We start from the raw sequence: 15,139 nt of genomic DNA on the forward strand, positions 1-15,139 counted from the left end.
AGAAGAAGAAGAAATGAGTGGTAATGTCATCTTCTAAAAGTTTAGTACTTATTTGGTACTATATTCACTGGATCCAAATCAAGCCAATACATCTATTTGTCATAACTAATGGATCCTACGTAGGGCAATCTTGTTTTCCTGTGTGGTCCCAACCAAAGTGGGGGATTTGAATCAGCCAAAAGGTTAGTTGTTGACAAACACAGGATGCTGCCTTACACTGAATTATATAATTGGTTCATCTCATTCAATATTTTCTGCACAGACTGGCAAAGGCTCTTTGGAGTTTCAGAGAGGAATCTCTACCAGGCCTAGCTGGAGAAGCTAGGGATTCAACCTTCAGCCTTTTGCATGCAAAGCATAAGCTCTGCCATTGAATCATGACCCTTCCCTTAACTCAGGGTGGATAAACATGTTTCATGCCAACTCCTTTCAGCACCAGGCAGCACTGCCAGTGGTCAGGGATGATGGGAGGTGTTAGCATCCCAGATATTGTTAGACAACAAGTTCCCCATCATTGTCCTAATTGGAGCGTGTCCAGCAGAGGGCAACCAGAATAGTGAGGAAGTCTGGAAACTAAGTCCTATGGAGAATGATTGATGGAGCTGGGTAAGTTTAGGCAGGAGAAGGGAAGATTAAGAGGAAATATTACAGCTGTGTTTAAATATAGGGCTGCCATACAGGGTTGTCATAAGGTAGATGGAGCAGGCTTGCAAGGAAAGATTTCAGATAAGATTTAGGAGAAATTTATAGCAGTAAGATTTGTTCAACATTAGTCTCAGGACATGGTGGGCTGTCCTTTGCTGGAGATATATAAGTAAGGTCTGGGCAGTCATCTTTCTGGGATGCTGTGGCTGCATTGCGCATTTTCGATCCTGCATTGTGTAGGGGTTGTTGTTTATATTATTTATACCATTATGTGCCAAAATGTGTTAGATGACTTCCGAGGTCCCTCACAACTCTCTAATTTCAAGTTGTAAGCTTAGTTTGATCAGTCATTGTGGTGCATTTAAAAAAAAAATTAAACACTTTGCGACAGGTGTAGGGAACAGTTGGCTCTCCATGTATTACTGAACATTAACTCCCATCATGCCATGCCTGCTGGGATATTTTAGCAATATCAAGAAAGCCAAAGGTTCTGCAGACCTGCTTTACATACCATTGCTAAAGGAAAGTCCCAATGCAGGTTCCCGCTATTTATTCAAATTGGATATTCCCTCTCCCCACTCTAAACCTTCAGTTTAAAATAGCCATTTATGTTGAGCACTCTGTTTTTCTCTTGCTTGCCATGCACCTCTATGCTCCCTTGGATCTGAACTGCTGTCTTCTGTATCAAATTTGTCAAAGATTTGGCTTGCTGTTGCAGCCCTCTCATGTGAATATTCCCAGTGGGTTTGGGTCTTGTTCCTCCTGAAGTCAATGGGAAATAAAACTCTCAAAGACCTCAGTGGCAGAGGATGAAAGTCCCCAGGCTTCTTGTTTAAGTAAGAACTCAGGCTCTTTCTGCTCCAGTGAAGAATACTGAAAACATAAGAAGTAAAGCTACAATCACTACTGGCCATGCTCCTCTTAGAGAAAGGCAAAGCAGTTCACATTTTGCATCAAACATAGTGAAAAGGTTCTCAGATGCAGATGGTCAATAATAAGACAAGCAGATGCCCAGGCCTCTGCAAAACACTGGGGGCACATCTGCAGAATTAATTTAAGGTACTCTTACACCACTTTAACTGTCATGGCTTCCCCAAAAGAATCATGGAAACTGTAGTTTGTTAAGGGTGCTGGTAATTTTAGCTGTGTAAGCTGTACAAATCGTAACAATTCTCAGCACTCTTAACAGACTACAGCTCCCAGGATTTTTTTGGGGGGTGGAGAACACCCTGGCTGTTAAAGTGGCATAGCACTGCTTAAATTTATGATGTGAGTGTAACCTGGGAGAATTTAGTCTTGGAGACTATATACTGTATATAAATGCTGAAAATATGTCTCTAGTCATTCACAGGTCATCAACACACCAACAGTCCTTGTTTGTATTTTACAGGTGGGTAGCTACAGTCAAGTGTGTCCATGGGCAGACAGATTTATGAACCACTGACTTTAAGGGTGGCTTCATCTGTATCAAAGCCTTTGCACCTGTCACGACTTCTTGTTGTTGCTATGAATTCATCTTTAGTTAGGCCAGAGATTGGTCAGAAACTTAATGACATCCAGATAGCAGGAGGAGAAGTAATCATGGAGCATCATGCTAATTGTAACTGCAGCAGTACAGGTGGGTAAGGGAGGAGAAGGGCACTAACTAAAACAGGTGCAGGGAACCTTTGTTCCTCCAGATGCTTATGGAGAACTGCCATCAGCTCCAGCAAGCATAGCCAATGGCCAGGGATGTTGGGAGGCATAGCTCAGCAACAGCTGGAGGACCACATGTTCACCACACCTGCACTAATGTGAAGGCTGGGTTAATTGATGCCGTTATCATTTAAAGCTAAGTAGAAGCCCCCAATCTGGCCAGTGTCTGGATGTCTGGGGCAACACAGGAGCCCTATATAAACTGAGCTTCTCAAAACATAACCGGCATTTAGAGTGTCTCAGTGGGGAGGGCCATCCTTTGAGGTACCTAAGAGTGATTTGCACTTTCAACTGCTAGCCCTGTCCTCTATCTCTACTCCCCTTCCTCTGTTAATGCCCTTAAAACAGAGGCATCTTTGGCAGCAGTGAAATGACCAGTTTGCATCATCATTGCTTTACCAGCTGGCAAGAAATAAAGGAAGGAAGGAAGAAAAAGAACGCCCAGAGGCAAGGAAAGCAAGTTGTTTGTCCAGTGGAAACAGACAATGAGGAACAGCAACAGACAAGAAAAGTGGTGCACAGAGCAGGGCAGGGAGTAAAGGCATTTTTTCTTCTTTAAATGATCTCTTCAAATTGTGGGTCATACCAGGTCCTGTAACACTATCCACCACATCAAAACATGCCAAGTTTTTGTTCTGTAAAATCCCATCCCTCTGAATGTTTGAAAACGAATAAGGGGAGGGGTGGTACATACCACACCACTGAGGAGAAATAGTGAAGAAAAGCTACAAAACCCCCCATTTGATGAGAAGCACCCAAACAAACATCTAAATGGATCTCAGCAAACAAGGATAATTAGGTAATTATGCTCTTTTCCCCTTTGGTTGGCAAAGGAGGAAATGCCGCTGCATCTGCATCTAGGATGCAGACAGATCAACATTTGTTATCTCTCTTTGTGGGCTAGCTGAAGATTTTGAACAGATACCTACAAGGAAATTTAATAAGAGGAATGAGAATAGAGGGTGGCCTGCAGATTGGTCAAGGTGGCTAGCTGTTGATGAGAGATCATCTGCATCGCACAACTAAAGCTTTTTAAAATAGGCCCCACCTTCACCAAGATCAACCAATTTTCTTGCAGGGTTTTAAGTATTAAAGCTAACCCCTTTCCCTAGGAAAATTCCAGAGTGGGGTGGGTGAAGTAACCCAAGGCTTGGGTTTCTAAATATCCCCTGCAAATGGTATGTAATCCAAGGCCACATTTGTTGACCATAAAGGTGTACAGCAGCTTTTTTTTTTTTTTTGGGCGATGACAGTGCAGAGAGAGAGAGAGAGAGAGAGAGAGAGAGAGAGAGAGAGAGAGAGAATATGCGATCTGAGTGCTAATGAGCTGACACTGCAGTAGCTGGAGCAATGTAGTGTAGTGCACTACAAGAGCAGAACAGAAAAGACACCAGCAGTGCTTTATTTTGAGGGAATAGGAGCAACAGAACGTTAAACATAATTGAAAACCTAACAGTAAAAGACACCGTTGGAGGTTTTGAATTAAACTCAGAGAGAGGGAATACACACACACACACAAACACAGGTAGACATGCTAGGGATGGAAATATGCATTTAAGCTGCTCTGTCTCAATATACTCCAACAAAGACGTCTCACTTCAAATGTGAGCTGAACCCTGCAATGTCTCTGTATGCACCTGCTTACATTGACTTATGCACTTGTCAGACTTTCAAAGCAAGTTAGAAGCTCCATTTGGCATTTCCCACTCCCCAAGGAAGAGAGAGAACCCAAAGCTGTAGAATAATCACACTATTGCCAACGGAACATTTGCCCATCTGATTGCTGTTGCCTGTACTGACTGGCTGTGGCTCTCCAAGGTTTCAGATAAGGAGCCTTTCCCAGCCCTACCTGGAGATCCTGGGGGTTGGACCCATGACCTCATGCAGGCAAAGGAGATGCTCCACCACTGACCTACAGCTCAGTACAGCATCTCTCCTCTGTACCCCCTGATAGGTGTTAACACCAAGATAAGAAACATGGTATGCCAAGACAAAATACTACAGGTTTATGTATCAAGTTACCGGTAACTGGAAAAGGGGGGAGTGCTTACACACACCATCTCATGAGATCAGAGTAGTTCTGCCTCTGAAAACAGATGATACATTTTAGCGAGTAGCCCATTTTCCCTTCCCTGTTTTCCCAGGTAAGTCTATGTTACCTCAGATGTGCACCAGGTTGCAGTAAACTGGCTACGGCATGAGAAACGAGTTTTCTTCCTCCTTGATCAAATTAGAAAATGTTTTCAAGAGATCATCATTTCAAATCCTAGGACAATCCTGGTATAAATGATTCCTTATCATTCTGCCTCCACACTCGCGAATCTAGATTAGATCTCCATTTATAGTTATATGACACTGCAAGCTGACCAGCCCTTCAGACATTCCCTGTTAAGTGCCAGAGCTCTGGGAGCCCTGAAAGTGCCCTTGGTTACACCAGAGGGCAGAGTGAAGGTTGTACGGAAGGAAATTTCAGTCAAACAAGAAACTTTTTAACACTAATAACTGCTCAATAGCAGATCAGACTGCCTTGGGGTGTGGGGTGTGGGGGGTATCATTTGCTGGAGGTATTTAAGCAGGAGGCTAGACATCTGCCAGGGTTGCTGTGGATGAAACATATGACCATTGCATCCCTGACTGATCCTTCACTGAGCAGAGCACTGCACCTGGATTCCTCAGAGAGGAAGGGCCATAGCTCAGTGATTGAGCATCCACCTTGCATGCAGAATATCCCCGGTTCAATTCCTGGCATCTCCAGATACAGCTAGGAATGACTCCTGGTTTGAAACCCTGGAGAGCCACTGCCAGTTGGCGTAAGCAATACTGAGCCAGATGGACCAATGGTATAAAGTGGTTTCCTATGCTGGGTGGCTGCTAATAATAATAATAATAATAATAATAACAACAACAACAACAACAACAACAACAACAATAATAATAAAAAATAATAATTCTATATCTATTTACTTAATTTATATATTGCTCACCCCATAGGAAAAAATTCATGTCATTTAAATATCCATTTAAAAATACTGATGGAAGCAAACATTGAAAACAAGGTGGCATTATTTTTAAAAAGCAAAATAACAAATAAAAACAGCAGTAATTATCCAGCTATCTTTGGAATGCAAAATATTTGTATAGGCATTTTAACAACCCAGTGGGAATCAAATTACACACACGCACACGCATGCACACACACACACACACACACACACACACCAACAGTCTGGGATGATTTTACCCTAGACTATTAGGGTGAAAACATCTTCAAATGTCTTTAGGAAGAACAATATACCACTTGATACCTTTACAAGTGCCCCAGCTGAAAGAGAAAGGGATGGTTAAAACAAAATAGGAACTAAGGACCTGAACATTTAGCACCATCCCGAATTAAAACATATTATAGAATTCAGTGATGAAAGAATAATAGTAATCCGGACACCTTGTCCCTTGCAGTATTCATTATGATGGGGCTCTATTTATAGTATAAACTTATAATGGTTTTATACCTATCACTCTAATTGCACCCAAGGAAGGTAATTTGGCAGAGTACTGAGTTGGTCCCCCAACCACTCTTCGCAGAATTATATTTCCCAGTCTCCTAAGGAAGAGAATGTAACTACCAACCTTCCCTAACCTGGTGGTCTCCAGATCTTTGAGAGTACAACCCCCATGGGCATGGGCTGCATGAAGCTGGTGCTGAAGGGAACATGGCTATACTAGCTAAAGCTGATGGGATTTGTCCAAAACACAAGAAGGGTGCAAGGTTTGGAAAGGATGGACTAAACAGTCTGTTTAATCTGCAGTGCAGATAAATCCCAAATCATGGTAGAGTCACTGCAACGTTTTCATTTTCAGTTGCAAATATCAAAGGCAAATATCACATGGTAGCCCTTAAGGGAAGGTGATTGTCCAAGAGAAGCCACACAATTGTAGGAAAATGTATCCAAAACATAAAAAAGCATTAGCTCATTAATAAGGATAAGGGATTGGCAGTGGCTAATTTGTATACACTTTGGGGAACTAGGACATATTTATATGCATGAGCATTATGACTTTACAGAGACAAATTACTTTCAGATCTGAGAATAGTAGTGGCCTTTCTGGATATTTATTTGTAGCTGCAAAGACTTCAGTGTTCAGTGGGCAGGACTGCAAATAATGTATTTCCACCCACTGTAATACATTGTCAACTGAGCTTTTTTATTTCAGACAAGGTCACTTTTCCCTTCCCTTTCTTCTGTGTACTTAGCCACAGATGCTCCAGTAGAATAGGATGCGGACGGGAAAAAAGAAAATGTTTACCTTCACATATCATATCAGATACAAATTTACTGGGCCACTTGCATTGAATAGTCTGTTGCAAATCTACTGCCAAATAAAGAAATGTAACTTCTTTTCAAATGGCATGTATGGAATTCTATTGACAGAAGACATGGCAATGGCTTAGACAGTTTCCTTATACCATGTCAAACCACTGATCCATCTAGCTCAGCATGGCCTACCCTGCCTAATAGTGATTTTCCAAGGTTTGTGATGGGGATCTATCTGAAGGTGCCATGAATTATACTTGGGATCTTCTGCATGCAAAGTGCATGCTCTTCCACCAAGCCATAGTCATTCCTCCTGAATTCAAGAGACACGTTAAAGTATCCAACAGCAACTTTAAGCTGTGGAGACACCCATGATCTGAGGGAGTTTGCCACTGAATATCAGGTGGTTGAAACAAACTTTAAGCTTCCCAGAAGGATGCCGCTGGCCACTCTTTAAAGCAGGACATTGGACTAGGATTAGTGATGGGGAATTTGTGGCACTACATGTTTTTGCTAGACCACAACTCTCATCAGCCCTGACCATTGGCTATGCTGGCTGGGGCTATGGGAATTGGAATTCAGCTGCATTTTGAAGTCTGTAGCTCCTCATCTCTGGACTGGATGGAACTCATGGTCCAATATAGGGTGCAACTTGAGGAAAAATAAGCATGCTTTAGTTTCCTTTCCAAATGCTTAATTGCTAAAGGAGACTAGATTGCCATAAGCAAGCATCAAATGTACCTTATAATCACACTCACCACATGTATGGGCAAATAAGGGCAGTAACAAGCAACCAACAGTGCAACTCAATGTTTACTCAAAGTTAAGTGTAACTAGTGGGGCTTAGTCCTAGTGAAAAGAATTGCAGCTCCAGTGATGTTAAAATATGCAGTTGTGTAGGAGAAATACACCTTGACATTACCATGTTATTTTCTAATTGGATTAGGGATGCATTCAGGAAGATCAAGTACTGCTGCAACAAGTAATATAATGCATGATATATGCTCCTGAGCATTTAATAAACTGTTCAATTCCAGTCTGATTGGTAGTATTCAGAAGAGTGAAGATAAAGCACTGCTTCTCTCCAGGCACAATTAATGCATGGAGTTCCATGGCAAATATCTAGAAAAGCTTTAAAGGGGGTTAGACAAATGAGGATTATACACTGAGATAGATATATAAAACCTCCAGGTTCAGAGGCAGTATGCCACTGAATAGCAGTGAGGGTGGGCTATTGCTTTTATGCTCAGGAGCACATGACTGGTACCTTCCTTTCTCAGGTGTCTAAAGTGGGATCTGCAATAAGATATTGCTAAGTTGAGAGCTCTTGCACTTGTGGTCTGCTCCATTCCAGCCAGCCATGCCATCTCTCAAGATTGTCCATTCCATTTGCCATCTCTCCCCAGTTTCCTATTCCTCTGCCAACTGATGCTTAGCATCCTGTGGCCATGGAGCATTCTCAGCCCTTACTGAGCTGACGAGAAAGGGCATCACACTCTCTTAAAGCCTCCCCTCCTAAACATGGCAGCACCATGCTCCTTGGATGGTGCCTTCCAGCAGCTCTTACAGCCGATCTGGTGCCAAACGCATTGCCCTGCTTTCCTTTGGACCACATCAGCAAGGTCGGGGGGGGGTCATGTTGTCTGGGCAGCGCAATACCTCCATACACACTGCCCAGGCTTGCTCCCCAGGAAGGTCACTTCAGTACTTCTACTGCAGTAGTTTGACTTCACTCCCAGAGCTACACTCTATTGTCTCTTGAGAAAGATGCCAACATGGCAGTACCTCTTTCTATTTTTTCCAGTAACCTCATTTTGCCTACATAACCATTGTAACCAGATATCACTATTAGCTTATATAATGCTGCTGCTCTGGATGACTTTGGGGTTTGGCCGAAAGGGCTCTTATATTCTTAAAATGAGGGTAATTATAAGGCAGAATGATTACTTTGGATGCCACAGAAGAACAGCAAGGGGCCAATTATTTTATCATTAGGTGTATGTGTGTTTGTTTAACCGAAAGAAGAAGGAATGGTGTTTATTTTCCATCTCAGATCGACAAGTGTTTTAAACCAGCCTTGCAAGCGACTCTGGAGTTTTATTGAAGGTTTATTCTGCAACATGTTTTCAGTGCTTGCCCACCCATAAGGCAAGCTGAGGTGACTGCTTCAGGTGGTAGGATTCACAGGGGCAGCAGATCCAGCCTCCAAGGAATACATCACTCGCTGCTGTGGTAGCAGCAATGGCTGTGGTGTGCTCTTTGGAAGCTGGATCTTCTGCCACCTTAGCTGCCCCCACCCCAAGTTACCTGTACAGCAGACTCGGCTAATAGGAAGTGCTGCTGGTTTCTCCCCCCCCCCCCATGTTCCTCTTATAGATCCTTATTTTCCCCTTGTTCCTGATGATGATCTTCACTCATCCCTTCTTCCCTGAGAGGGGCGGGCACCATTTTGTGGTTTGCTTCAGGTGCCAAAATACATTGGGCTGGCATGTTTTTGCCACAATAGAAATGCACCAGTGGTGGATTTATTCTGCTCTATTAGTTTTTCTGTGATGCTTCCCAAATGCTGCCACATTATTGCTGACCTGAGGACTTATAGAGCAACAAGTGTAGACAGAAACAAACATTAGGGGTATAGAATGTTACAGGTTTCAGCAGGAAGTTACAGAACATGTGCTGGTTGTAAATGAAGCAGTGAGACTGCTCCAAAACATTTGTAGGTACAAACAGTATTGGATGTAGCATCACTCAGGGCTGTTCCAATAGCATCATGAACACACAAAAAAATAATGTGTGCCATTAAAAGGACACCTTGTGGCACCCTTCATTGGATCCAAGCAGCAATTTTGTGTGTGTGTGTGTTTAAAAAAGAAAGTAGTTAATAGCCAATTATCATAAAAGTACAGTGCCTTTAGTTTAAATCCATATAATTGATATTTTAAAGGAAACTATGTTTGAGATAGGGCCTCTTGAAGGAATTACATTCATTAAGGATTACTACTCAGATATGTGTTAAGAGAACATGTGTTCGGGAAGGACAGGATTATTAAAATAAAACTCCAAAGAGGGTTTTATTGGGGGCGGGCGGGGGTACTTGCCAACTGACCAGAGAAACAAGTGTGTCCTGCTCTTGTGCCTTTAACATTGCAGAAACCAGCAGATGTAGCTTTCCATAGCATTTAAAAAAATCCTGCTAAGGTCTACACATATGCTGCTGTTATTGTCACAGTTTCAATGGCTGGTTTTAAAAACTGGGAACCTTCATTACTAACAAGACTATTGGAATTTTCATTTAAACTTCCAAAGAGCTTGAACTGTAAATCCTACACAAAACAAAACATAAACCAGTAGGATGGAATTGCACAACTAGGAGCCTCCCTACAAGGGTCTGTGCAGCAGAAAAAGGCTTCCTTAAAAAACAAAACAAAAACTAAGCTCACTCATTCTCAAAGCTTCTTGCCCAATAATTTTCATGTCCCTGGGACGTATTGCAATAGGATCATGTTATTCTCCCATACACCACCATCACCAGTTCAATTGGAAGGTCCAGGGGAAACATTTTACACAAATGTTACCATGATAACTAATTGAATTATTTGCTTAAGAGTAAGGATTTCTTTTTCTCCCCCCCCCCTTTTTAAAAGAAAATGCCTTAAGGTAGGGAACAGCAACTGGTAGATGCAAGACCAAATCCAGCCTCCTTGCTGCCCACCAAAGCTTTGATAAAAAGAGGTGAAGCACCATAATATAGAGTGGTTCTTGGCAGCAGGGCATGAGAGCTGTCATGGTGTAGTGATGGCTTCCAGATGTTCTTGAACTCCAACTCCTATCATCCCTAACCATTGGCCATGCTGGCTTGGGCTGTTGGGAGTTGACAGTGTAAAAACACCTGGAAGGTACCACGTTGGCTCACCCCCGGCTTGTAAGGTCCCTAGACTAGAACTGGGGAGACCCAGGTTTGTGTCACCCTGAACCTCTGGGCAGAAGGGGCAGGATATGAATCCCTTACATTTTAAAACCAACACCGCACAATTGGAATTGTGCAGTCCACCAAGGGTCTGGTGTTCAAATAATCCCAGTCTGAAATCAGACACCAGCTAAACTTTCAGTGCGGAAGGTCACTGGAATTAAGCAGCCCTCCTTTTGTCTGCTTCCTAAACAGTTTCCTTGGATTTAAGACAAGAGGCTGGCATACAGCCAGAGATGCTCTTGTTGCTGTAAATGTCATCCTTCTCCCAAACAGAAACAGATGCCCAAATATTAAGATGGGCCTTCTAACAGGCTGCAATGTAACAGAATGCAGAACTCAATTGCTTTCCTTAACCACACTACATTCATTCCATGTCTGATTGCCTCAATCTCTCCCTCACTAGTCACTCTTTTTCTCTTGTGAAACATCAAGAGCTATGAAAAACACACATGCATTTGCAGTGCTAATTTCTCCAGACTGTCAAGCTTTCTCCACCAATTCTCCTCCTACTCTTCGGTTCCTTGGGCATCCATCAGTTTGCACAGTCACACTGGTTTTTTATCAAGGCATTCTCAGCAAGAAGAAATGCTATTTTTAAGGCAGAAGGAGGCCAGTAAGCCTATTTCCCTCTGCCACCCTCAAGGTCACTTCAAAAAGCTTCCTCCACATTTTGTTCCTGAGAGACATTATTTGTGAAATAATCCCCACCTACTTGCTCACACTCCTATCCATGCTGTTGCTAAATGCTGCTTATAATCTCCGCATCAAAGCAACAGAGGCACATGAAAATGTGTCTTACTTGGAATTGCTTCCCTCAGATTTATTGGTGTGTGTGTGTGTGTGTGTGTGTGTGTGAAGGGTGGGGGGAGCCAAAACCATATTCATGATCCCAATAGTAGCAGGCATTAAAAATGCTGCAAGAGCAATTAATGATGTCTTGCTGCAATCTAGTTTTACCAAACATGAAATGCAGTTCTAGGTAGCTTTTCAGGGCAAGAGGGAGATAATGTGTTTGAAGGGTGGAGGTGGGGAATCGGTCTATAAACAGGCAACAGCTATAATATGAAAAATCCAGCTAGCTACTTACATGCATTTGTTACAGAAAAACTGTTGGAGGAATCCAGGTGGTCAACATGGTAGTTCAAGTGAAAAGGTTTTTCTGTAAAATTCTGGTTTGTGTTGTATAACTGTACAGCAAATCGGAATGCGCTGTGCTCCTGGACTGTGTTTCTCATGAAAAGTCCCCCTGTAAGGCAAAAGAAACAGCATTTGTTTATTTGTGTGGGTAAAAAAAACCCCTGTATATTTTCAACTGTGTTGGGAATATGCTATGCAATTGATGCTTATCACCAAGCATCACACAGCAAAAATACTATATTCCATGTCTAAAGCAATGTATTCAAACATATAATGCAGTTTACAGCTAGGGTTTATGTTGTGCATGTTCACCTAGAAGTAAGCCCCACTGACTTCCAAGAAAACAGGGATAGGATTAGGCTTCTGTAGCCCAATACCATCTATGCTTACTCCAGAGCAAATCCCACTGAGTGTAGTGGGGCTTATTCCTAACCCACAGGTATGCATACAATTGCTGCCTGCAGTCTCTATGTTTCATATATGTTGGTGGCTCACAACAGAACCTTTTAGGGCTTCGCATTCAGAGCAAACAAATACTTTAAACAAGCAAGCTGAAACAAATCCTACCAATAACAATATGGCTCCCCCCCCCCAAATACCCTAAACATGTGCAGCCCATTCCTATGTATGCTTTCTTAAATGCACATATCACTACATTCAATGGGGCTTGTTCCTTGGTAATGATGCAGAAACCCGGCTGCAGCCTTACCTGGAAGGAGTTCCAACTGGTTCTTACTTCCAAGCAGGCATGCAGAGGAAGTAAGAACCATTTAACCCCGCCACCCTGTGCATGCCTACTTAGAAGTAAATCAGCCTGAGTTCAATGGAGCTTATTACCAGATAAGAGGGCATAGGATTGCAGTGTGATTACGGGCTTAAACTATGGTGTAGAATGATATACCCAAGAACACACACACAGAGAGAATTTAGTGGGACTTACTTCTGAGTAAACACAGATAAAGATCATATATGCATAGCATAAGACTCCATGGACCCTGGGGGCTAGTAGGCTTCTGCAAGGGTATTAGGGTCAATCTGCTTGATATGTATTGGCTCCAGATATCAACTGGAGGGTTCAAAAGGGTTCTGTTTTGGTCCCGGAGCAACACATAGCAGACACACGTTATGCACGGACAAAGTTTTGAACAGCAATGCGCACAGAGGTCTTCCCAAGAAAGACTGGCACGGACCTCGCCTTAGAAGCAGTGAAGGAGAAAGCCATGGGGTGGACCCTTCAAACCGAATTTATTCTTGTTATTTTTATTGTGCGGGGGGGGGGCAGGAAGTCAATCCCCCTTCCCCCAGAGATGAAGAAACAAAAAGACCATCTGCTACAGCCGCGAGATGGTCCAAGGGTTAATCCCCAGCACCATCTCCTGGTAGGGCTGGAATAAGGACCCCCGAGAGCCACTGCCAGCCAGTGTAGACGGCAGTGAGTCAGGTGGACCATTGGCCTGACTTCCAGCGCATCCATGGGATGCATTCCAAGGGAGCTTCCTATGCATCGCTACCACCCTTGCCTGTTCCTTCTGCAGCCATGTAGGGAAGGCTACAGCCGCAAACGGAAGGGGGGGGGACCCTAACCGAGGTAAAACGGCGCCTTACGCTACATGAATACAACGCTATTTTTAAACACGGCTTGGCATTTCTCAATGCCCCAGAACCCCAGTAGGAGGGAACTTTGCACTCCCACTCGCGGAACAGCACCCCCCCCCCTACATTGGATGCAACGCTCGTTTGATGACATATGCAGGCAGACAAGGCATTGATTATTTTAGCCATCTGCTTGCACGCTCCCCTCCGTTTGTCCGCTGCAACCGCCTCCACTCCTAGCTCCCTGCCAGCCCAGCACACACACACGAGACACCCGATGGATGGTTGTGCCATTTCCGATAGCTTGGTCCTGTTAGGCTTGGCACATTTGGGTCCATCAGCTAGACTCACACCCCCCCCCCCCGCGCCCCGTCTGCAAACAAGATAATGTTTAGAGGGTTTTTTTTTTTTTTTTAGAAAAAGCGAGTTACAAAAGCGTACTCCATTAAACGGCAGAGTTACGTGCCTCTGAATACTGTTGAGTGGGGAGGGAGAGAGGGGGGGAGGCTAGAGGAAGTTTTGGATTCAGGTGGATTAAGGGGGGAAATAGAGTGATAAGACACGGCGCCTCTCTAGCCCCCTTTTTGGGAGTGGGGGAGATGAGTGGAACTTTTGCTTTTCCATTGGGTGAGGGCTTACAGACAATTTTTTAACCAGAATAGTACCCCGATCAAATCAAGAGGTGGGGTCTTTAACGTAAATAAATCACGATTTCAAATGAGACTGTTAGTAATGGTACCGCAGTCCAGGCTTCCGTCCCAGCGCTGCCCACCCTCGACCCATTATTAATCTGTCCAAAGGTATGCAGTGCTGCATTTTAATTTTGATTTTAAAGCAAATGGCAGTTTCTTTTAGCGAGTGCCTGCCTTGGGGGATCCTTGCGGGAGTGGCGGTGGGTTGGAGGAATGGAAAGAGGAAAAGCAGTGGGGTACACGAGTTTGAGATGAAAAGGTAGACCCCCCCCTCCCCACATCGCCACTACTATCGACTTCTTTCAATCTTCTTTCAATATAACCTCGAAGTAATAATAATAAGGCGCTTTGGAAAGTGATAGGAGCTTCTTACCTATACTGATGGTGTTTGGAAAACCTCCGAGCGACTCCCCCAGAAGCCCCACCAGCACGAGGAAAATAGTTGGAGGCACCGGCTGACCCATATTAATATGATTTGTTTCTTCTTCTGGTCGTCTAGTTTTCGTTTCGCTCGGTTCTTCTTCGGCCCCTGCAGTTCAGTCCCTACGACGAAACTGACCAGATGGGCATCGGCGCAAATGTGGGGAGCCTCAGAAGTAAGACCCCTTCCTTCCTTCCTTCCTTCCTTCCTTCCTTCCCTCACTCCCTCCCGTTCTTCGCCCTCCTTTTTCTCCCACGTTCCTCCCTTCTTCACTCCAGCCTGAAAAGGCTCATTGGCTTGGAGGAGCTTGCAGCGCAGCCGAGCTGGGACTACGCTTGCCTCTCCCCCTCTTCCCCTACGCAAAGATGGTGGGGCGAGCCAAGCAAACGATCGCCCCCACCTCGCTAGCCTGCCTGCCTGCCTGCCCGCCCGCCCGTCCGCTCGCCTTTCCCCCCTCAAAGAGCGAGCCGCCCCCGATCGGGCCACGCGGGGGCTCACAGCTCAAACTTCATCTGCTGCCGCTTGAGCGCGGGTCGTCCCCTTTTCAGGCTCCCCGCACGAACTGCCGCAAGAGCCCCGCAAAACGCGGCGTCTCGATGTGTGTCAGTTTCACCGGCAAGTGAGAGAGAGAGAGAGAGAGAGAGAGAGAGAGAGAGAGAGAGGCAGGCGGGCT

At 44.2% G+C, this 15,139-nt stretch overlaps 1 protein-coding gene across 1 annotated transcript in view; it reads right to left on the reverse strand.

The window, feature by feature from the left end:
* The window catches only part of GRIA3 (glutamate ionotropic receptor AMPA type subunit 3), a 199,254-nt gene extending 184,375 nt beyond the window's left edge, over nucleotides 1–14,879 (reverse strand). Inside the window, exons 1-2 of the mRNA XM_033138270.1 lie at nucleotides 14,419–14,879; nucleotides 11,711–11,869 (exon numbers count right to left, since the gene is read on the reverse strand). Of these exons, the coding sequence (XP_032994161.1) occupies nucleotides 11,711–11,869; nucleotides 14,419–14,509 (250 nt within the window). The 5' untranslated portion in view covers nucleotides 14,510–14,879. The remainder of the gene's footprint in view (nucleotides 1–11,710; nucleotides 11,870–14,418) is intronic.
* Nucleotides 14,880–15,139: the final 260 nt, after the last annotated feature.

The sequence above is a fragment of the Lacerta agilis genome, chromosome Z, assembly GCF_009819535.1.
Source record: "Lacerta agilis isolate rLacAgi1 chromosome Z, rLacAgi1.pri, whole genome shotgun sequence".
Taxonomy (NCBI): Eukaryota; Metazoa; Chordata; class Lepidosauria; order Squamata; family Lacertidae; genus Lacerta; species Lacerta agilis.